General features: G+C 39.8%; 1 protein-coding gene across 3 annotated transcripts in view; it reads left to right on the top strand.

Annotated features, from left to right (window-relative positions):
- Nucleotides 1-24146, top strand: part of IKZF4 (IKAROS family zinc finger 4) — a 41214-nt gene extending 17068 nt beyond the window's left edge. For 2 of the 3 annotated variants that reach the window (XM_083355454.1, XM_083355455.1), the window contains 5 exons: nt 2843-3103; nt 6609-6776; nt 16648-16797; nt 17557-17688; nt 17918-24146. In XM_083355454.1, coding sequence (XP_083211580.1) covers nt 2843-3103; nt 6609-6776; nt 16648-16797; nt 17557-17688; nt 17918-18666 — 1460 coding nt within the window. In that variant the 3' untranslated portion in view covers nt 18667-24146. The remainder of the gene's footprint in view (nt 1-2842; nt 3104-6608; nt 6777-16647; nt 16798-17556; nt 17689-17917) is intronic. The other variant, XR_014491584.1, reaches the window with a different exon arrangement.
- The last annotated feature ends 581 nt before the right edge of the window (nt 24147-24727 follow it).

Raw genomic sequence — 24727 nt, 5'->3', positions numbered from 1 at the left:
TCACATGATAAGCTACAACAGAGCTGGAGGAAGATGTGCTGGCAGTGACCTATATTCCTAACTATTATAGTGCTCTGTGGAATGCCACAAATTAAGTAGCTTTTAATAATTAGATGGTAGTAGCCACTTTTATTTTAGAGGCTACCTCACAGTGTCTATGGGTTTTCCAATACATATAAGGGTAAAAATGCTACCTTTGACTCCAGTCAAACTAGACATAACTGCAGCAGCATTAGGCACATATGTCTGAAAGAAGTTAATTACTTCCTATCTGAACAGAAAAATAACTAAACCTCTATCTTCTTATAGTGCTAGGTGCTATTGTTCCAAGCAGTGGTTTTCTGCCTCATACTAGGCAGTAAGGAGAAGTTTAGATCAGCTTCCTTTTTTATTATAAGAAGCTTCACCTTCATTTTTAACTCAGCAGGTCAGACATACAGAAAGGAAGCCGGGGTAATCAGTGTGGTAGAGTATCTGCTTGCATCTCCGCACAGATGCAGAAGAAGCTTTTGTCTGAAACCCTGTTGAACTACTGCATATCAGCAGTGACAGCTCTGAACTGTATGGACCATTGATCTAATAATTTAAGGCTTTTTACAATCCTAAACAAACTTCCTCATGATATCTAGTCTGGTCCTTCTTTTGGCTACCTTCCACAGCACAGATCTGGAGAAGATGTGAATATTAGATTTCATCTTTATAAAGGAATAATGATGAAATGGAATAACTAAGCAATTATATATCATAAAGTAGAGACAGGAACTCCTCGTTTTTCATACTGCAGTTTGGGAAGCTGTACTGTGGTTAAGTTCCCTGCCAAAATGCAAAGTCCCACCTGATGTATCCGATTCCTTCAATCTGTCCCCAGTAGAAAAGCATCTATGTTCAGTGTCTCGGAATGGAATTCCCCCTCTCCAGTTAGCAGTGATCCTATCCACATTGCTATTTGGCTGGTAGGAAAAATTGGGTACAACTTTAAGGATCTCTGAAGACCATTGTATGTCTCTTAGCTTGTAGACTGTTTGTGCTTAAAGCTCTTTTTTTCCTGTTCTGTGAACATTCCAGCATTGTAGCTACCTGTCCACTTGCTTTAATGCATGGAAGACAAAGAACAGTTGTAGATGATACCTATGAAATGCTTCACATTCGTATAATGCAGGGGTGTCAAACTCAATTTCATTGAGGGCCGCATCAGCGTTGAGGTTGCCCTCAAGTGGCTGAGTGGGTATGGCCTACTGGGTGGGTGTGGCTAGAGTGCATATGGCCTACTGGGTGGGCATGGCCAGCTCTACATCGTTCTCATCAAGGGTGGCTATGGGGGCCTGGGTAGGAGTGGGACAGATCTGAGGGTCTCTGGCAGGAGGAGGGTCTCTGGGCCAGGGCCAAGGCAGCGGGGGCCGTTCCCTCACTGTTTCCAGGATGGCTTCACGGGCCACATGAAACCACTTCACGGGCCAGATCTGGCCCCCGGGCCTTGTGTTTGACATGTCAGGAATGGTTAATCAAATATGAAACAAATTCCAGATTTCTTTATACAGAAATAGTCTCTGCAATCTGACCCTGGGTTTTCCTGCTTTTAAATATGTAATATATTTTATCTTTTGAAAGCACCTCTTGGACATAATTTGATGATATTGGATTTGCTAGTCTACTGTTTTCTCCCATCAGAAATTAGCACTATGCTCTAATACACGTCTTTCTTTAGTGAATGCTTCATGTTAGTGACCGTTTGCAGTTATGACAGTAGTAAAAAAAAGTGACTTTACAACCAATCCATTTACGACCTTCACAAGTCTGTAAAGCAAAGCAAAGCTTAAGTAAAGTCATAAGCAGCCGTGGTTTTACTTAGTGACTGCTTTGTTTAGTGATCAAGTTGCTGGTCCCAATTATGGTTACTAAACAAGGACTGTCTGTAATACGCTAATAGCCTAAACAGCAAGGACTTCTTGTGGCACTTCAAAAATAAATAACTTCATTATAGCACCAGATTTTCTACATATGTCTCTGTCATTAGATACATGTAGCATTATATACTGCTCAAAAAAATAAAGGGAACACTTAAACAACACAATGTACTGTATTTAATAGTAGGATGTCTTATTTTGTGTTCCCCTTTTTTTGTGAGCAGTATATTTACTGGTAGAGTGGATCTCCTATGGAAGAAGAAGGTGCTATTCCTCCTTTCTTATATCAAGTTGTACTTTAGTTGTAAATAGTGCAGTTTAACCTTTCTTAGTTTCATGTTCTTAAATTTTATAGTTGAAAAGTTCTAATATCGTAAGATAAAGAGGGGAAAGCATTATTTCTCTTTAGTATGCACTACATCAGGGGTATCAAACTCAATTTCATTGAGGGCCGCATCAGCATTGCGGTTGCCCTCAGGGGGCCGGGTGGGTGTGGCCAGGGTGGGCGTGGCCTACTGGGTGGGTGTGGCCAGAGTGCGTATGGCCTACTGGGTGGGCATGACCAGCTCTACATCGTTCGCCTCAAGGGTGCCGATGGGGGCCTGGGCAGGAGTGGGACAGATCTGAGGGTCTCTGGGCCAGGGCCAAGGCAGTGGGGGCCGTTCCCTCACTGTTTCCAGGATGGCTTCGCGGGCCACATGAAACCACTTCGCGGGCCGGATCTGGCCCCCGGGCCTTGTATTTGACATGTCTGCACTACATTAACAATTGTTTTTTATCTAGTCTCAAATGCCAAAGGTCCTTTAGTAATTTTTTATTTTTGCTCAGTATCAAAGGTTCCATCACCCAGAGCCCTTATACTGTTTTTTCAATGCTTGCTATTTGCAATTTTTTAATAGTTTTTTTTGTTCTTCCCCCCCTTCCCCCCCCCCCCACAGCAAATTCTATCAAGGTGGAAATGTACAGTGATGAAGAATCTAGCCGGCTGCTGTCGCACGATGACCGGCTCATTGAAAAAGAGGACAGCGTGATTGTAGAGGATTCCCTCTCTGAGCCCCTTGGTTACTGTGATGGGTCAGGACAGGAACCGCATTCCCCAGGCGGCATACGGCTACCCAATGGCAAACTGAAATGTGATATCTGTGGAATGGTGTGCATTGGCCCAAATGTACTGATGGTGCACAAACGCAGTCACACTGGTGAGCAGACTTCTAGGAAACGTGAGCAGTAAAAGCTGGTGCTTAGGCTTGTCCTTTGCATAGTTCTTTTAAGGTTAAATAATCGAGACCCTGCTAGTCCTACTCAGGCCTTTTAAGGTGCTTTTGTAATGAGTTGCTAGGGACTGAAGAAACTCAATAACTGCAAGTGTAATTATGGAATTACGACCCTTTCCTTTGACAAATCTTAAGACCTGTTGGTGAGTTCATTATTAAAATAGAATTTGAACTTGGAAATCTATTGGTTCGTACTCTTTGCCTCTGAATGACGCTAGCTGTTAATATAGGTCAGAGTTGAACAGTTTGCAGCCTTCATTATAGTTTAATATGGCCTTTGAGTTAATTTTAAACCACTATTACGGTTTACCTTTAGCCTAAGTGTAGAAATCCTTTAGAATTACCTATAAACCTTTGTGACCTACAGTGAAATTAGAACTTCATTTAAGTCCTGGTAATAGATAAAAAGAATTGGATGTTTTTTTTAAAAAAAGAACACTGTACTGTGCCATATCTTTATTAAAAAAAACCTTCAGCCAATACAGTATTCACTATTTTTGGAAAAAGTCTGAGAAGTCCAGGAAAGTGAGATCTCTTAATAGAGTTCAGCTGACTCAGATGTTCCAATCAGATGATGATCAGTGAGTTTGAAGGACCCTTCCCTTTAAAGAACAGACCTGCATTTGTTGCTATCGTCAGCAGTATATTTTTGGACCATAAAAAAAGAATTGTCATGAATCTTGTAAGGGCTACAACACTATTGCCAAAGAAGGAACTTAAAGTCAGGCAGTTAATATACAAATGAAGAAAATGCAACACATTTATTATTCTTTAAAGCGGTCATCCAACTGCTTCCAGGTGCATTGTAATCCTGGGGACTGTAAAGAATCCCAAGGTAATGGCAAAAGATCTTCAGGTCACTCTTGCAATGTCTGTTGACAGTGTTCACAAATCTACCATAAAAGAAAGAAAACACTGCTCCCCAGAAAGCACACTGTTGCTCATCTCAGATCACCTGAATGATCCAGCACGCCACTGTTTTAATGTTCTGTTAGTAGATAAGAATTAGTGGAATTTTCCGACATTAATGAGAGACATTATGTTGGAGTGTCACAAAAAGAACATCCCAACCATGAAGCAGAGCGGCAGAAATAGCATAATCTTGCAACCTCAGGAGCCAGGCGGCTGACAAGCAATGCTTTAACAATGGATGTTGGCTTATACCAGCAAATTTTATAGGTGATTGTCAGCATACCCGTCCATGAGCTGAAATGAGTGTGGGCCATACAGTAAAACAGCAGTCCTAATCACATAAATTAATCTACAATAGAATGGCTGAAGCAGAAGACATTTCATGTTTTCAAATGGCCAAGTCAAATTCCTAAATTTAACCTAATTGAAATATGACAAGACCTGGAGTGGGCAGCTGATGCAGGATTGAAGTCAAACTGAGCCAAAGTATCTCCAAGCCATTGTTTTGGTCAACAACATTGGGTCAATTTCCAGTGTTTGGAAAGGGAAAATGATGTATTCAAGTAAGTTACAGGTAGTCCTTGACTTACAACCATCTGTTTAGTGACTGTTCAAAGTTACAGCAGCACTGAAAAAAGTGACGACAATTTTTTAGACTTATGGCTATTGCACCGTCCCCACAATCACACGATCAAAATTTAGACACTCGACAACTGACATGTATTTGTGACAATTGCGGTGTCCCAGGATCATGTGATCACTTTTTGTGACCATCTGATGAGCAAAGTCAATGGGGAAGCCAGATTCACTTAACAGCTCTGTTACTAATTTAACAACTGCAGTAATTCACTTAAGAACTCTGCCAAGAAAGGTCATAAAATGGAGCAAAACTCACTTAGCAACTGACTTGCTTAGCAACAAAAATTTGGGGCTCAATTGTGGTCATAAGTCGAGGACTACCTATATTGCAATTAAAAATTCTCATGCACCTTTCAGCCAAGACAGTGAATATTGGCTCAGTGAGTTCAATAAAAGCATGACAAGAGCATTACTTTGTGTGTGGGTTTAAAAGTACAAACTTTCGACTAACGTTTTAGATAATAGCTCAGTTCATACCTTGTTAAGAACTATTTTTTCTTTTCCTCCAGCCAGATACTTGGAAAAAGTAGATACTGGAAAGAGAATGAGTGAAAAAGAAGGGTATAAACAGTTTTAGAAATGAGTGCTCCTATCACTTCACTTTGGATTCTTCCACTGTCCATTGCCTAACATACTGAACTGTCCCCCAGCAAAATACTTAAGGCATAGGTGGAAAAGGGCATTCCAGACAAAGATCACACACAAAGAGAGGGCATTCAATAATTGCTGGTATTATGAAAAATAGGGTAGGTCAAAAAAGGTAATAATATAATAATATTATGTACATATACAACTGTTAATGATGTAATGTAACTTCAGAGGAAGAAGTGCTAAGCTTGTAAGCCGCCCTGAGTCTTCGGAGAAGAGCGGGATATTAAATGGAATTAAATAAATAAATAAGTGACGACTTGAAAATTTATGTCTTTGACAAAACAATTCTAAAACATTTGACCAAATGATTAAAAGTCCTTTTCTTTGTCCCTTGTCAAAAAAAAGGGGGGGAATCAAACATTGGGAAACACGATTGCTGCAAATCTTTTAGAGATTTATTCTAGGCTTGTTCACCCTGCATGCTTAGAAAGTCCACAGTTCTTGATGTCTTGATAGATTCCAAATGTTGCGGTAGCTGAGAAAAACATTAATTTTTGATAAAATAAAAAAAACCTTATTTTAACATTAAAGACCTATATTTTATCACCTTTTATGCATTTTTCTCAGCTAATAGGATTTTCACTCATTATTTCAAAGGTTGTATAAATGATATAAATTTCGTCGAATTATTACAACTTCTTAAAAATGGATTACTGATTTAAGAGTCTCAAGTTAATTACTCCAAAGCATTTTATGGATCTGGAACTAGAAGCAACAATAATATAAGAAGTAAATAGTCCATACAACAAATGCTTGAGTTGAATGTACTGCCAATAAATGCTCTGAGGTAAACCTTTCTAGGTTCTAAGCTCTGCAAATGTTAAAGAACAGATTTGATTCAGAGGGACAATATGATGAGACACTCTGTTTTGGTCTCTAAAAGGAATTCACAATCCATTTTGTAATAAGAGTTATTCCAATATATAAGCTTTATAATGGTTTTTTTTTAAAAAAGAATAGGTTGACAAAATGATGAAAAGTCCTTGGTACATTTTTTTCTGGCAAACAGTACAGAAATGTTTTCCATTGCCCTCAGAAGAGGGACCTCTTTTTCAATTTTCTAATCTTTTCAAAAATTAATCAGGCCTGACCATGCTGACTGAGCTGCTGAACTTAGGCTAGTGCTAAAAGGATGAGGAAAAAAATATTTTTATATATAAGATAGTTTCAGCTAGACCAAGGAGCCAGACAAGCTTCTCTGATGACCTGCTTATGATATCCCTCCTAGGTGAGAGACCATTCCATTGCAATCAGTGCGGTGCCTCCTTCACCCAAAAGGGCAACCTCCTGCGCCACATCAAGCTGCATTCAGGCGAGAAGCCCTTCAAATGCCCTTTTTGCAACTATGCTTGCCGGAGAAGAGATGCACTCACCGGTCACCTCCGCACACACTCAGGTACCGTGTTTCCCCGAGAGTAAGACCTACCCTGAAAATAAGCCCTACCTTGATTTTTGGGGGAGGGGGCTAATATAAGCCCTACCCCGAAAATAAGCCCTACCTTGATTTTTTTGGGGAGGGGCTAATATAAGCCCTACCCAAAAAATAAGCCCTAGTTTTGGGGCGAGGCGCACAGCTAAAAATCAAGGTGGGGTGGAGCTGCCCCACTCACCCCACACCTGCTTACCGTTGCAACCAGGCTTCCCATGAATCGACACCTGCCTCGCCTTGCTGGCCCACTTCTTCTGCAGTGCCTCCCAGCCTGCATTTTGCCATCAGAGGCCTTCAAGAAATGTCTCTGCAGCTGAGAATGGAGCTCCAGGTTTCCCCCGGCCTGCATTTTACTGTCAGAGGCCTTCCAGAAAGGCCTTTGCAGTGAAATGCACAGGGGGACGGGGTGGCACACGTGTCAATCCAGAGCTCCATTCTCAGTTGCAGAAGCATTTCCTTTGTCCACAGAAGAAGTAGGCCGGCTGGGCAGGGCTGTCTGTGCCTCTGCTGTGAGGTGAAACCGTGGAAAAGACACACCCTGAAAATAAGACTTGGTGCCTCTTCTGGAGGCAAAAAAAACCCCAGGTCTTATTTTCGGGGAAACACGGTAAGTATCCAACATTTCTCTCAGAATGGGACAGCTCACTGCAGTCAACTCGCTGTGGCCAATTCACCAGAGCCAATTCTCCACGGCCAACTCAGCATGACCAACTCGCCATGGGACAACTCACTGCAGGACAATTTAATAATTCAATTTAATTATTTAAAATAAATAAAAACATTATTTTAACTTCACATTTCATTCGGTCCCTCCTTTTGCATCCTTTCTTTAATGATTCTATTCCACCATTTCTTTGATATTAGTGTAACTTGTCTCACAGCGAGTTGTCCTGCGGCGAGTTGGCTGTGGCAAATTGTTATAGAACCCATTTCTCTTGGGTCAGAATTTGTAGAATATTTTTTTAGACTGGGAGACTGGTTTCTTGCTTTGCTGCCAATGTTACTTGATATTAAATTTAAGCAAAGTCTTACTGCCCTCTAATTTTGGCTCTGTGCCTCTAGTGCTTCCCATTAAGTTTGACACCTTTCTCAACCACAGATACTATTTACATACATATCTAACACTTCCTTCCAAGAACTCATTGTAATGTAGATAGGCTCTCAAATCCAGTAGTGGCTATGCTCAGCCTTACTTAACATAGAAAACACATTAAATCTTATTTTTAAGGAAAAGCTCTAAATTGAACCAGGAAATCTTTCTGCTAATGACATCGCTTTAGATAAAACAGTGAAAATCTCTGCTATGTCATAATAACTGACAAATTGATGATGCCGACGACATAAAGTTTTTCTAAATCACAGTCCATGAAATGCATACCATAAAGTTATTGAGATCCACAGAAGCTCATACAGTAATGAATTGTTAGCTCTCAGTGTCCTACAAAAATGCTTTCATTTTTTAGCAGCAATAAATGTACATGGCTACTCCTCTGGAAACCTGTTAAAAATGGCTGTCAAAATAACAATGAGTTGAATTTATATTTCTTTGTCCAATAGATAAATGTGAGATGTTGTCATTGAATAAAATAAAAAATGGTATTGATTGTTGACATGGGAATGAGTGAAAGGCTTCACAAAATTCTTCTCAAATATATCAGTTTATGTTTTTAATTTAATAACAGATAATTTTTTTAAAGAGTGAAATCTGTTCATCTATCAAGTTATTATTGTTTTTTTTTCTTTTCCTTGGTTTATATGGATTGTGTTGGGGCTTTTTAACTTCATAAGTGTTTTTATATATTTGTTATACTTGTCACTTCATTTCAAGCATCACATTGGAGAAATGATTGTTAGATTTGTCATTATTATGACAGTTTCTTTAGTTCCCCAGATCCATCTAATGATTTTCTTATCCAGACATATTACCTGTTGTAAGACAGAAAGCATTTGAGTTGCACAGACCTATTCTTTGTGTAATAACAATGTCTCTGTTGTAGAGGACCTTGCAGAATTGGTCCAATAAAAAATAACTGAACTTTGTCGTATTCACAAAATCAACATCTTGAGCACTTTTCTCTGTTATATTAGAGTTTTATTGACTAAAATTAGGTATGTTCCAGTCTCTCTTTTATTATCTTGATATGAGTAAGCTACGTGACATTTTCCAGAAAGTTTTAATTATCTCTCTTGATAATTGTCCATATTTCCTGCTGCTGCAAGAGTTCAAGGATCCTGAAAGGCATTATTAGGTTGCCTAACTTTGGCGATCATGCTTCGCAGTTTTATATGAATAATATATATGGGACACTTTACATTGCTCCTATGGCCTTTCTTAATATTTTAGTAAAATTCACAGTATCCAGATTCACTTGGAATCTTAGTTATTCTTATGTTCTTATTATTGTGAAATGATCTAGTTTCATTAAATTTAAAGGTATGCAAATTTTCCATTAATGGCTAATATGATTCACAGTTAAAAACAGTAACATATCTGATCTGGAACAGGAATAGAGTCATTCACCTTATTACTAAAGCTAATCTATAATTGTTTAAAATTTAGACCTGGTTATGCAGAAGGGGTATTATCTGTTGCCAGTGAATAAAGCTGGATGAACAGCCAAGTCAGAACGTTCATTCATTCATTCATTCATTCATTCATTCATTCATTCATTCATTCATTCATTTTATGACCCTTTAATCCCTTTATTTGGAGTGGAATTGGGGTAACTGAATGGAACTGAGTGTTTATGGGCCAGATACCCTATGTGGAATTTGCAGCAGATATTTTCTCTTTACACCCTGATAGAGAAACATCTGCTGCTGCCTAAGATTGAACTCTCAACCTTCCAGGTGGGAATCAAGCATCTTCACCTCTAGGCCACTGCAGCACTAAATAAAATTTGTTTGTTTGTTTATTTATTAAAATCATATCCCCCCATCTCCTCTGTTAGGTGACTCTGGGTGACATTTCAAGTCCAATTAAAAGTTGAAATTGAAATGTATATTTCTAACTATATATTTTAGTCTTATTTTTAGGAAAATGAATATAGCAGCCTCTGTTACACAGCTGAGGATAGAATGCAAGTGGCCATACATTTATAGAGCAGTCTGTCTGGTTTTTTCAGATCTATACTTCTGACTCTAGTTGGGATAGTGTATTTGTTGCATTCTGGGTTTTATGATATTCCTCGTGTCTTGATTGATTTGACTGTCAATGATTTGTAGTACAAGTAGCTATATACTTGGAGAATCAGAAGTACTTGATCTTCCTGAAGAATGTTCCGTTTTACACCAAATCAGTTGTCACTATGTCTAACCAGTTTCCACTTGGATTGATCCAGGTAACAGCAAATCCAATCGTCCTGGATTTTTTTCACACTTTGGCCAGAACATCTGTAGTGTGCTTAACATGAATTCAGTACTATTTAGAGTGTAACAATTGGCACCTAAAAAAATAGCTGAAGTTTTGGGTTTGTTTAGTAGACATTAACAGAAAGGTGTTGACATTTGCTATCAAGTGATTTGCTGTCTTTGTGAAGATCAGTTCAGCATTGTTCTGGAACATCAGGAAAAGTGTATGTCTTTTGTGAGTATTGGCATATTTAAGTCAGTATCCCATCTTCAGAACAAGACTTGCTCGCCTACTGAAGGGACAAGCTGCAATTGGTGGACTACATTAAATTGCTTGTAATAGTGGCTATTAGGGACGCGGTGGCTCAGTGGGTTAGGACGCTGAGCTTGTCGATCAGAAGGTCGGCAGTTTGGCTGGTCGAATCCCGCGTGCCGCGTAACAGAGTGAGCGCCTGTTACTTGTCCCAGCTTCTGCCCACCTAGCAGTTCGAAAGCACGTAAAAATGCAAGTAGAAAAATAGGGACCACTACGGTGGGAAGGTAACAGCGTTCCGTGCGCCTTTGGCGTCTAGTCATGCCGGCCACATGACCACGGAGACGTCCTCGGACAAACGCTGGCTCTTCGGCTATGAAACGGAGATGAGCACCGGCCCCTAGAGTCGGAAACGACTAGCACGCATGTGCGGGGGAACCTTTACCTTTACCTTTAATAGTGGCTATTAACAAGCAAATTAATGTAGAAGAATTGTATCATTTAACATGGTTGGGAACATAATTCCTGTACTGCTATTTGTGATTTTACTGTCAGCTTCTCCATTGATTCTGCTTGTCATAAGCCAGCTGTAAAGTACACAAATGGTAATCACATGACCATGGGACACTGCACAGTCGTAAATGCCCACCAGACGCAAAGCACTCAAATCTCAGTCATATGACCATAGGGATACTGTGTGAAGACTGGTCATAAAGTTACTTTCTAAGTACCATGGTAACTTTGAATGGTCACTAAACAGGACAGTTGTGAAGCTAGAATCTCCTGTATATACAAGGTAATTACAGGTAGACTTCGCTTAACCGCTCATTCAGTGACTGCTCAAACCTAACAGTGTTGCTAAACAAGTGATACTTACAACCAGTCTTCATCGTTGCAGCCATCACAGTGTCCCTGTGGTTACCCGATTACAATCCAAGCTACTCAGTGACCAGCTCGCAACTCCAACATTACAATGTCCAGCAATGATTCATGATCACCATTGGAGCCTTTACTGCCGGCTTCCATAAAGCAAAGTCAGTGAGGAAGCTGGCAGGAGGTTGCAAATGGCGACCATGTGATTCATACGATCCCCTTAACAATGGCCACCAGAAGTGCTGGAACTGCTGTTGCTAAGTGGCATGGTCAATGGGTTTTATGACCACATTGCTTAGGGACAGAAATTCCAGCTCCAGTTACTGTTGTTAACCAAGGACTACCTGTAAACTGAAAGTTGGCAGCTGTGCATATACAGTTCTCAGATAATCTATCTGAATAGATATGTTGATACACAAAACCCCAGTAATACTTTTTTGCATGTCAGAGGAGGAATTCTATTCCCAATCTTTCTTTTTCCTTCTAGAGTTATTTCCAAATGAGACTTACGGGGTCTTATTTAGCTCTACTGAAAAAGAAAAGAAACTAGCTAACAATCTAATTTAGTCGGTGGCCAACTATGGGAATGTCTGTATGGGAAGCAAGAAAGCAGTAATAGATTTTCAACTGTAGTCTTCAGCAACAGATAGTGAGAAATATATGGCTTCTGATGTTGTAATTAATATCTAGTCATCAGGACCAGAAATCCTGATAATCTTATCCTCCATGAATGTCTGATCTCTTTTTAAAGATATTAGTACATCTTTTGGTAGCAAATTCCATATTAAAGTACTGTGTGAAAAAAATACTTCCTTTTATTTGTCCATAAATCTCCCACCATTAAGGATCGTTAGATAACTCCAGAGACAAAGCTTCCTTTCTGGTTTTTTTCCATATATGTGTAATTTTCTACGGCAAAAAGGTCCAGATGTTGTAATCTGTAGACATAGAGGAATTACTTCACTTCACTTTGTTCATGTTTGTTTTCATTTTGGGTAATCCAGCTCTGTAGTAATCTTGTTTTACATTTGTCCCAAATTATTTATAGATATTCCAAGTTTAGTCACCCTGTAGATCTGTATAAATGCAGAGTGATATTGACTGCAGGGCTTCATTTTTTCCCCCCCTCTAATAATTCCGTGCATTGCTTTTGGGGGTGATTTACACTGAGGTGTATTTTAGATTTTTTAAAAATATTTTTTATTAAAAGCATTTAAAACTAACACAAACTAATAAAAGAGTAGAAGCAGGAAAGAAAAGTAAAAAAAATGGGAAAGGAAGGGAAGAAGAAAGGATCTCCGGTCCTTTCGTCGCGACCTCAAAACATTTCTTTTCCATCAGGCTGACCTGGACTGACGATAGGGGTTTTTTAAAAAAAGAAAATGTTTTTAATATTTTATCACCGGGGCTTGTTAGTTTAATCTTTTTTTAAAAAAACATTTGTATTATTGTGTTTTATTGTTGTTAGCCGCCCTGAGTCCTTCAGGAGATAGGGCGGCATATAAGTCCCAATAATAAATAAATAAATAATAAGAAAAGGGAGTGGATTTTTTTGGTAGCAAATAGGTGTGCAGCTATGTAATATATAAGTATTTTTTCCTGTCATCCAGTCTTTTTTTCTAATCAAAACCGCAAATCATAAGGGCATTTTCTTTCCATTTCATGCAAAAAATCCATAAGGGGTTTCCAGTCAATCATAAATGTAGGCTTTTTTGTTTTTTCTTTGATCAAAGAAGTTACTTTAGCCATCTCCAGACATTCCATCATCTTCACCAGCCATTCCTCTGTTGTAGGTAGTTTTGAATCTTCCCAAATTTGAGGATATGTCTCACTGCAGTTGTCCTACATAAAAGCAAAGTTCCATGACTTTTTTCTTGTTGCTTGTCCATTCATTCCAAAAGAAAATCTCTGGTTTCAATTGCATTTTAGCTTTTAAAATTGTGCTGCTGCACATTACATTGACCATTTTATCCAGATCCTCATTACTACCCCATATTCCCTTGCCTGGTAATCACCACCCAGTTCAGATACCATCAGGATATATGGGAAAGTCCTTGGGTTGGTTTTGTTTTGTTTTTTGCCATAATAGACATCTCTTGCTTACACTGAGTTGCCATTCCTACTTTAATGCTTATTCCCTAGTTTCAACAGGTAACTTTGAAGGTCTAAGCTACATTTTTTGACTGAATCACTTTAAATCGGTGGGTATCATCAGCAGATTTACCCCGACTGCTTATACTGAACTTCCAGTTATTTATGGCTGTATTAGAAAAGACTGCTGCAAACACCGTGAAGATGATATTTAATTCCTGGCAATCTCTGAGTTTTAGTAGTTTAACACTTTACATTGAAAAAGCATATTTTGATAAATCACCAGTTACATCCTAGAAGTCATGGTCTATTCATTGGGAAATTCAGCTTCAATAGAAGAGCCATTGCTTCTAGTGTTTATAGTATCACTTTGTTAAAAAAAAAGTACAAAGAAGTAAGTTATTCCTATATATGAAGTTGCAATCTGTTCAAACTATTGATTTACAGTACACTCACCAATAGTATTTCTGCAGAGTTTGACTCTGTAAAGAAGCTGTGCTTTCTTTTCCCATCCTTTATTTGAGGGGTGTCAAACTCAATTTCATTGAGGGCCACATCAGCATTGTGGTTGCCCTTGGGGGGCTGGGTGGGTATGGCCAGGGTGGGCGTGGCCTACTGGGTGGGCGTGGCTGGAGTGCGTATGCCCTACTGGGTGGGCATGGCCAGCTCTACATCATTGGCATCGAGGGTGCCTATGGGGGCCTGGGCAGGAGTGGGACAGATCTGGGGGTTTCTGGCAGAAGGAGGGTCCCTGGGCCAGAGCCAAGGCAGTGGGGGCCGTTCCCTCACTGTTTCCAGGATGGCTTCGCGGGCCACATGAAACCACTTCGCGGGCCGGATCCGGCCCCCGGGGCTTGTGTTTGACATGTCTGCTTTATTGCATCACTGTATTTTTTTCTCCACTAAACTTCCAGGTGTTTAGTGACAAACACAACAGTCAGTTATAGATATGGGAAGTAAAACATAATAAGTATTGGGATAGTTAGTATATAAAAATAATAAAATCATACATCAGCAGGTTATTAATGGAGAAAATAGCAGAAGAGGGAATAGCAGCATCCTTATCATTGTTTGGGGTTCTGCAGCTGTAAAAATAGCTTGTCCACCTGGGGAAGGTAAGACAGGAATAATCTATCATCTCCCTTCCCATCCACCCTATAACATGATATGCTGTCCTTGAGTGAGGCCGTTCCTTTTATCTATGAAAATATGCCTACAAAACAAAATCGAGAAATTATCACCCAGATCAGCACATGTCATCATTTAGAACGAGGTCCAGCCAGGATGAATAGACTGGGGTTTCCTCCTGTGTGATCACCTCATTTCAAAAACGTTCCTTTTCCCCCTCTCTGTAGGTCAGTAAATGTTGGAGCTGGTTATTTTCATTTTACCAGTTTTGCTACAAATTCAATTCCTAAGCCAATGTCATAGTTATCGTAGTCTTTCTCTGTTCATTGCATCTTTTTAAAAGTAAGTTGGGAAATTTTATTTCCTGTTTCATTATTTTATTATTTGTTCCAGAAACTAGGCCCCAAGAAGAATTTATTTGAATATTAAAATTAAGAATGGGTAGGTTAGAATGACTTCATATATGTTTTTCGCAGTGAATCAGCTTCATCTCATATGAAGTTTAGGACCGGGGATTCACCCCCAATAAACAAATAACAAACACTCAAATAAATACAGTGCTTAAAAGTTACTTACACAGTAGTCCATGGACCTCTTTCTCCTCCTCCTACTAGAAGTACCAATTGCCTAGAACCGCTAGAAGGAATCTGATATTGTTATGGGGAAATGGTTATTACAGTATTTCTCATGAGAGGGATTGGAACTGAAGTCTTGTGTTGCTCTCAAAAAGATGAAAAAGAAATAACTCTTTCTTTGCAAGGTATGAAACTGGCAAGACAGGAACCAAAGGTTTCCAGGCCAGAGAAAACCAGATTATCAACTAAAATCAAGAGCTTTTCAAGGTTCTAAAGAGATCAGCCAAATATCAGTTGGCATGGAAATGTGGAAATAAAAAGCCTAAAATTGAAACTCTGGAGCACAACCTTATGTGTAAAGCATTGGCTTCTGTATTCTGCAGTGTGCATATGGTTTTATTATTGTCAGCATTACAGAGTCAGTTTTGCCAGGTAGTTTCTATGAGAAAATAAGTGTCTGGACAAGCCAGATTCACAACTGCATTCTCAGTAAGGAGCCTTGGTGGAGCAGTGGGCTAATGCCTCCTTAAGTAACACCAGCTGCCTGCAATTAGTGCAGGTTCGCATCCCACCAGGCTCAAGGTTGACTCAGCTTTCCATCCTTCCGAGGTAGGTAAAATGAGGACCCAGATTGTTGGGGGCAATTAAGCTGACTTTGTAATAATGCCGCTTGGGGTGTGTGTGAAAGCCCTAACAAGCAGGCATATACATAGAATGAAGGCTACTGCTAAGCTTGTAAGCCGCCCTGAGTCTTTGGAGAAGAGCGGGATATAAATGGAATTAAAAATAAATAAATAAATAAAAATTCTCAGGCAGTGTTCGTTTTGTCCTTACAAGGACCATGCAACAAAAATCCATGTTATGTTTATCGTGCAAATGGGGAACCAAGTATAACTCTCCAAGTATATGTGAGACAAAAACACCTGAACTTTCTGAAATTAGTGTAGTGCATTGTTAAGGTGAGAAAAACAGAACTTTAAAACTGACATTTCAGCAAGTGGGCATTATCTGTTGCCCTAACTATCTTCTTCAAGAATCACTGGCTAAAAATGAGCCTATACCTTTACTCCAGAACATATTACACCTGCCCAGAATGTTCCTAGCTGATTTGTATACCAAAACATATGTAGCTCAGTCAAACGTCTTGATACCTGTGATTCCTTCAGAAGTTGTGGTTCTGAAGAAGTTCCTTCATAGCTGTGATTGCCTCCCGAAGTTGTGGGTGCTCCATCACTGGAGGCTTTTAGGAAGAGTCTGTGCAGCTACCTGTCTGAAATAGTATAGGGTCTCCTCCTTAAGCAGTGGGTTGGACTAGGAAGACCTCCAAGGTCCCTTCCAACTCTGTTCTGTTATTCTTACTCCTTTCATTCTGTGTCTGCACCAGTTTTTAGTAATCAGGAACATAACTGAGAAGTTATACCGACAGGGTAGCAGGTTTACATCATATACCTCTGGTCACAAGCAAGCTGTCCACACTTCTCAATTCTTGCTGATCCATAGTTTACTATGATAGTTCAGAAATATAGTTTGTATTATAGGGCTTCTTTTGTTTCTCTTTTCTTTTTAGTCTCTTCCCCCACAGTTGGCAAGCCCTACAAATGCAACTATTGTGGTCGCAGCTACAAGCAGCAAAGCACGTTGGAAGAGCACAAGGAACGCTGTCACAACTACCTGCAAAGTCTTAACACTGAACCACAGTTGCTGGCTGGCCAGCAAGGTAAGCCTGCTGCTAGGCTGGAACAGAGACCCATTGGTTATTATCTACTAAGGATTGTCTACATTTGGAAAATGTTGCCAGTGTTAAAAAAAATGGGAGGATCATTGAGGATGGCACAGGCTACCTATAGCTCAATCTTCCCACACTGAGGTTTACCTAGTGGGTTGAGTTATGGCTGCTCCTATGCCCAGGTATAAATAGCTATCAGTACAGTTGACTGAGAATGATTGCTAAATGAGGCAGTCATTAAACAAGGACGACTTGATTGTTGATCGTGAATTTTGGAATTTGGAAGCCTATCACATCTGGAAACTATCAGTTTGAAAATAACTGGTCCCAGTTGGTACAGAACCCCTTTTCCAAATGCCTTTTATAGTCACGGTAGCTTCATTAATTTATAAATCAGGACTAAGATTCTCATTTCTAGGACAGATGGAAACTAGCTTTAGTGGCCAAACATGCAGGATGGGAGACAGGAGGGGTGCTAGTACCTAAACACCATGAAGCAGGAGAACAGAAGCTAAATGGAATAATCGTAGACGTAGACAACAGGCTCTAATAGGGTTGATTCAAGTTAGCACTGGCTGCAAGTTGTAACCTTATCTGTTTTGCTGTGAGATTTTTTTTCCTCCAATAAATTAATTATCAGTATAATTCATTTATGGCTTTCATAATCTTGCACAGATATTTTTAAAAAGGAAGATAGGGTAGAATTAATATGGACAACCCAAAATGAAACCAATTTTGTTTTATTACCAGGTGACGAGATGCGAGACTTGGAAATGGTGCCGGACTCCATGCTTCATTCCTCAGCAGATCGGCCAACCTTTATTGACCGACTAACAAACAGCATCACCAAACGAAAACGCTCCACACCTCAGAAATTTGTAGGTAAGGTGCATCTCAAGCATTTCTAGAAAAAGGGCTGGGGTTCTTGTGAGCCAAGACTTGTTGGATTACAATACAGGATGTCTTGGGTGCTTCTCCCTTTACTAAAGAAGTCCCATCTGTAGGTTGTTGTAATGTTGCTTTCTATCAGCATTATTTGTCTTAGTCTCATCATAGGTTTACCATCTGATACTAGAATTTGTAATCTGACCTCTTTTCTCCTATGCATTAGGAGAGAAGCAGATGCGGTATAGCCTCTCCGATATGGCATATGATGTCAACTCCAGCTTTGAGAAGGACGTGGAGATGGTGGCTGCCCACCATCCCATGGACGCTAGCTTTGGCAGTTCATTGTCGTTCATGGGAGCAGAACACTTGCGCCCCCTCAGACTCCCACCCACAAACTGCATCTCCGAGATCACACCTGTCATCAGCTCTGTCTACACTCAAATCCAGCCCCTCCCAGGCAGGCTAGAAATTGCAAGTGGTCGGGAAGCTGCCGAAGGGCACGAGGACCTTTCTGATGGAACACAGATTGTGTATCGGGCATCACGGGAGCCAAGCATGGTATCGCCTAGCAATGGTTGCCAGGATTCCACAGACACTGAGAGCATCCATGAGGAGAGAGGCTCACACCAGCCCCTGCTGTCCAGCATTGGGAATTGCAGCAGCAGCCGGCAGAGTCCAGCCTACGCCAAAGAGGACCCCAAATTGCAGGAGGGCATCATTCCCACCACTACTCGGTCAACTCCCAGTTCAGCCAAAGAAGCCCTGCGTGTGGTGAATGATGAAGGGGAACAGGTAAAAGCCTTCAAATGTGAGCACTGCCGGATCTTATTCCTGGACCACGTCATGTTCACCATCCATATGGGCTGCCATGGCTTCAGAGACCCTTTTGAATGCAACATCTGTGGCTATCACAGCCAAGACCGGTACGAGTTCTCTTCCCACATAGTGCGAGGGGAACATAAAGTAGGCTAAATCTTATTCTGTCCCCTTATTCATCTCTCCCCATCACTAGTGCTCTATCCTAGTTGGGCGTGGAACTGTTCATTTTTTTTGTACTCCTTTGCACTGACTTTGGCTAAAAAAGAGAAACGTTTAAAAAAAAAAAGAAAAAAAAGAACCCTAATTTAAAAAAAAAATATCCAATGAACTTGAGCCGGGGAGGAGCTCATAACATTTTGCCTTTCTCTATGGTGTGTTATTTAAAAGTTGATAATTAATTTTAAATTTTTTTGTTTTTCTCTCACATTTGTAGTTATTTATTAATTCCTTCCTTCCTTCCTTCCTTCCTCTAAATAGATTTTTCACTCATTTCACCTGGAATGTGTCCTCTTTTGAGGAGCAAGTAAGGGCTGGCACACAGACCAGCAGCAAGCTTGACTCTAAGGTTAAGGTCTCTTCTTCCATTTGGACATTTTTTTGGTTTTAGTTCCCATATTTCTGTTAAGCTACCATGTTAGGTATTAAGAACCTCAGATCAGGTGCTAAACACATTATAGAGCTTCCCCCTTTTAAGGGGCTAGGAAAGCCACGGCCTGAGGTATATTACTGTTCAGATGAACCGTATATATCTTCTTTTTATGGGTGGCTGTGAAATGGAGCGTTATAAAAGTATCATGCTAGGAACGCTAAGGTCCCAGAACTTAATACCTCTGTGCATCTACTTAGCTTTGAACTGACTTGTATTATTTCCTCTATTGGGGCCCGGAAGGTATAGCGAATTTTGCATCTGTTGTTGATGAAGGAGCTACAGTGTTTCAAGGAAGTTGATAAGCACTTTGCATAGGAAGAATGCGGCCTTTCCACATTGAACCGAGAACCAGCATTGGGGAAACATGTGCTGTTTCCAGGATGCAGTGAAGGAATCTTAACATCTGGTTGAAATCTGTGATGCTTCTAAAGAGTCTGGGATGTCTTGTCTTCTCTCCAGATAGGTTGTCTGAGCTAATTTTCTTTGCGCTTCCGTGGTTAGCACTTAAAGAATGACGATTGCTAAAAGACTGTAGAAACAGGGTAGGCAAAATGTAACTTTTACAATGCCCATCATTGTCTCAGTACCATCTGAGCTGGCTAGGATTAATGGGATTTGTAGTACAGCCACATTTGGAGACTCAAAGATTGCCAGTCCAAGCTTTGGAAGAGGTAAGCCTCCTAGGTGAGTGAATGTCTTCTAACTTTTCTCTCCCAATGTGCAGGTTCTTTAGACATCATTAATGAGCCTGGCTTTGCTGAGTAGGAATTGATTTGTAAGATGGAGGTATTTTCATTGGGAGGTAAGAATGATGCTAGCAATGATTGCTGGAGTCAGCTTAGGAATTTCTTTACATCTACTAGAGCCAAAGGAATGAGGAGTAAACTGCCAGTGTCTCTGTTCCAGTGCCTAACTTACACCTCTTCATTCAGATTCCCAGCATCAATTATTGCTGAGCAGTTGGAACTGGACTTAGTTTCCAGGTCAGTTTAGCTGTCCTTGTTTGTGTCAGTCAGTTCTAAGCCTTATGGATCTGTGTCCAGAAAGCGTGAGCAAGATCTGAGAGTAGCAGCCTTGTGGTGAAAGTTCTCTATATCCATGGAATAGATCACACTGTTCATCCCAAACTTAGGGGACCTAAGGTTTGCAGTGAGAGTTTCAGTTTTCTTACAGAGAAATCTTTTTTTTCAGATCAAAGGCAACAACCTCTAAACTGATTTTGCTGAAAAAGCAAAATAAATGAAGCAAGATCTGCATAGTGACAAGTCCTGTTTGTTCACAGGTACATGGCCCAGGGTGTCAGAGGGGATCATTAGATTTCTGCAGCAAGGGCCCTGCAAGGACACTTTATTATGTGTACTTTTGTGTCTTAAAATCTTTGATCATCATCAAGGGCAAAAAAAACTCCATTCTATAATTGGTTGCAGATTGCTGCTGATAATAGGCTGTAGGCAAGAGATAAAACACCACTTGTCGGTATTATGCAGTCATTTCCACCTCCCCAGTCTGAGTGGAAATCTTGTTGATAATTGTTTTTTTTAAGAGGGTAATCACCAAATTAGAAGGGTTATATGCTAAGCCAATAAAACTTGAAGCTTACCTTTTTCCGGAACTTGCTCCATCTTTATCCGTTGGAAACAACTGACGGAAAGGGGTATATGATTAAAATAGTCTCTCTAGTCTTAGCTGGGCAGTGGATGTGACAAAAAGGGGAGTGCTTTTGGTTTAGAGATAAATCCCTTATTGCATTTACTCAGCAGCAGCCCAGGGAATTGCTTCCTTGCAGGATAAACCAAAGGCAGTTCTTTTTCTACTTAAAAAGCAAACCTCAAGCTGCAACATTTTGTTCATTTCCCTTCTTTATTGCTTTTGTAATGTGAAATACAGAGCTGAGCTTTTTTTAAAAAAAAAATAAACAAACAGGCCAGGCCAGTTTGTCTAACTGGAAAAGCCTGATTGAATGAGATGTTTTGGAGAATTGGCCAAGGAGATGGGAGTGGAACTTTTCTTTAAATACAGTACCCTGATCCCACTGTTCTGCCATATTTAAAAATGTTGACCTTTTCTGGTACAATATCACTTTCCCCCTTCAGCTTTCTCTTTCTCACATTCAGCATAGGAATGGCATCTTAGAGGCTTGGGAGGCATTTTGAGCTGGTCCCAGCAAAGTATATATTAACTTCAGCAGGAGAAGTGAACTATACAATTTTTGTCATTCTGATTATACTGTGCAGTACAAATAAAACATGGTGAGACACTCTGCCAAATTGTTAAGGGAGTCTGAAAGTCCAGTTCCTATGGGGTATTTTTCCTATTAGAATCATACTTCTGGCTCCTTTAGTTCTACTGGCCCTAAGGTCAAGGATTTTTTCCCCCCTCCTATTGATGTGCTCATGTCTTCTATTGATGTACATTTAAAGTAATTCAGCATTTTTTGTGACTGTTAAATTAAATAGTTATTTCATGTGACATAGTTTTCCCTGTAATAATTTCCATGATTTCAGTGCTCATTAGGATCTTGTGTGTGAATGAAATCCTAGAGGGAATTATGGGAGCTCTCCTTTGAATGGGAAAAAAAGTCACCAGAACCAGCTTTTTTACACCTTGTAATTTGAATGTTTAATATAATCTTGCTCTGAATGGTGAGATTCCTTCACCACTTACTTTAAAACCATGAAGAGTTTTTTTAAAAAATTTAACACAGTTTGATAAGATTATAATTGCGTTGAATTCAGGTGTTACTCATAGTATTTGGGCTGTGCTCCAAAATATCAGAGAGAACATATCTTTAGGGTTTTTTCATAATTACTGTTAACATTCTGGGCAAACTTATGAGAATTTCTGTAAAAGCAAAACATTGGACATCAAAGACATATTTATTGGATATAGTAAAATTTCTAAGCTGATTTCCAATATTCCCAACAACCCACGCCTCCACTGTATTTATTGCCCATTTTGTGAGTGTGGAGATGTATGGGTGTGGGTGTCATAGATACATATGCACACCACACACACATTTGCACTTCTTTCAGAGCAAGTTATCAAAATATTTGTCCTTGGGAAAGAATTGAGCTACTCAAATAATTGTCTTAAGAATTTTAGATTCCTCTGTTGATAACTTTTTCCGTAAAAAAATTAATTCTGGCAGTAGAGTATAGCCTGTTCATGTAACGGTGCATCTGAAGAAAGTCCAGATGTTTAACATCCAGGTGCTTAGTGTCACAATGGAAGTAGACCTCTGAAAAAGGGAAGGTGCAGATAGGCCTATATAATAATAATAATAATAATAATAATAAAGAGAGCAGTCCCTAAACTCAGTTGTATGCATGTATCTTTTCTCATGTGAATCTAGATCTAAATAGGGCATGTATAGTAACTCCCCAGTTATATAGATAGCATTTATCCCTGGTGAGATCAGACAAATAGCACTTCTCTCTAGGTACTTGAGATTCCTGGGCTTCTGGTATGGTATATGTACTCCAGAGGACCGGGATAAAATCCATTTTCTTTAGCTGGAGAGCATTATATTGTCTTTAATGAAAAGCAAACATACACACATGAATTAGTAGTTACAAAGTCCTATAACCAAATTCCAAAAATATCCAGTTCTGCAGAGAATGGATGTCAACTAATTATGTAATCAATATTTTAAGCAAAACTGGAAGTCAAACAGCAAGGTTTATATTTGTTTACTTTCCACATACTGAACTGAATGTGCTGTATGATGCAAGATAAATACTTTTTCAACAGATAGAAAATTAAATTTGGGTTAAAGGTACTAGGAGTGTGACTTTTACTGAGATGTCTCCTTGATGTCTGAACTTTATTATCAGTGCCCTGATATTTTCCATGTGAGATGCGAATTACTTCTAATTTCAATAGACAAAATTATGGAAAGATATCTTTGTTCCCCCAACGCGGACTAAATTTTCCGTCAAAGCAATGTAAAACATATTGAACCAACTGACCAGATATGCTTTCCATCTGAAGATATTTGTCAATTGGAGAAAAAGCATTTATTGGCTTCTTGGAAGATGGCACTGAGAAGAAAATACACTTATGAAGTTTTCTTTATTTATGTACTGATCCTGAAATAGGTATGAAACTTTGACAAGAAAGAAAGAAAAGCTTAGATAGTTGGAAACTGACTTCTTGAAAGCCAAAGATGGCCCTTGGGTGCTTGGCCTCACTTCATTGCCACACCGATAAAGCACCTAAAGTGTCATTTTTACTGGGTTTTTAAAAATCTATCCTTTGTGCCTCCATACAAAGTCCACATTCGGAATTGCTCTGCTTCCCGTTTCTCGTGGGAATAGGATCACTCTATGCAGGAGCCAATTATTTTTGTTTAAGGGGAAATATTAAGACAGTTCTAGATCTAAATGAAGATGTCCAGGACATCATTTGTGAACTCTGTCTACTGCACTGTGGAATGGTACTAATCTTTCTCTGCCCTGCTTCAGGGAACAAGAATCCTGCTTCGGACTTTACATATTACCTCCTGCTTGCCCCCTTTTGTGAAAACAGGTTTGTTTTTAGAGAAACAAAGCTCTGAAATTTCTAAGAAATCAGTGTTCCTTTTTATTTTTTGCTTTCACCTGTATGAAGAGCCTAAAAAACAAATGTAGGAATTTTGTAAAACTCCAGGTCTCTTTAACTTGTGTAAATATATATATTTTTTAACCAGATGTATGAAGAACAAAAAAGATGTGCAATATCCCCAACCCGCTACAATATTCTTCACTTGTTTCTAACAAGCTTTCATTTGTATATTGTTATTGGGTTTGCTGGTGTGGCGCTCTTCCCCCCCCCCTTTTTTTTTGGTGGGGTTAAACTTGCTTTTAAATAAAAGAAAAACCTCTTACTGCAAAAGCTTTTTTGTATTTGTAATATATTGTAAGTACATATTTGTGTAATGGAGATTATACTACTGTTAAGTTTTGTACTGTACTGGCTGAAGGTCTGTTATAAATAAACATGAGTAATTTAACAGTCTGGTTCCTGGCTGTCCTTAACTAATATTACTAATACTTGGGCTGGCTCTTCACTTTTAGATCAACATCCTAATTCAGTGCCATGTTAATACCTTGCACAGGCTCCCTCATTCCTGCCAATAGGTGAGCAGAAGAGCAAATCAGAAGAAAATTTGCTGTGATTCTCTTGCTTGTAAAGAAATCAACAGCGTAGCCTTTAAAGAAGGCAGCCTTTTTGCTTGGGAAGAATAAGCTGAATGCTAAACATCTACCGCAGACATGTCAAACACAAGGCCCGGGGGCCAGATCCGGCATGTGAAGTGGTTTCATGTGGCCCATGAAGCCATCCTGGAAACTGAGGGAACGGCCCCTGCTGCCTTGGCCCTGGCCCAGAGACCCTCCTTCTGCCAGAGACCCTCAGATCTGTCCCACTCCTGCCCAGGCCCCCATAGGCACCCTTGATGCGAACGATATAGAGTTGGCCACGCCCACCCAGTAGGCCATACGCACTCTAGCCACACCCACCCAGTAGGCCACGCCCATCCTGGCCATACCCACCCGGCCCCCTGAGGGCAACTGCAATGCTGATGCG

This window comes from Vipera ursinii, assembly GCF_947247035.1.
Source record: "Vipera ursinii genome assembly, chromosome: 2".
Classification (NCBI taxonomy): domain Eukaryota; kingdom Metazoa; phylum Chordata; class Lepidosauria; order Squamata; family Viperidae; genus Vipera; species Vipera ursinii.
This window is presented reverse-complemented; position numbering and strand designations above follow the sequence as displayed.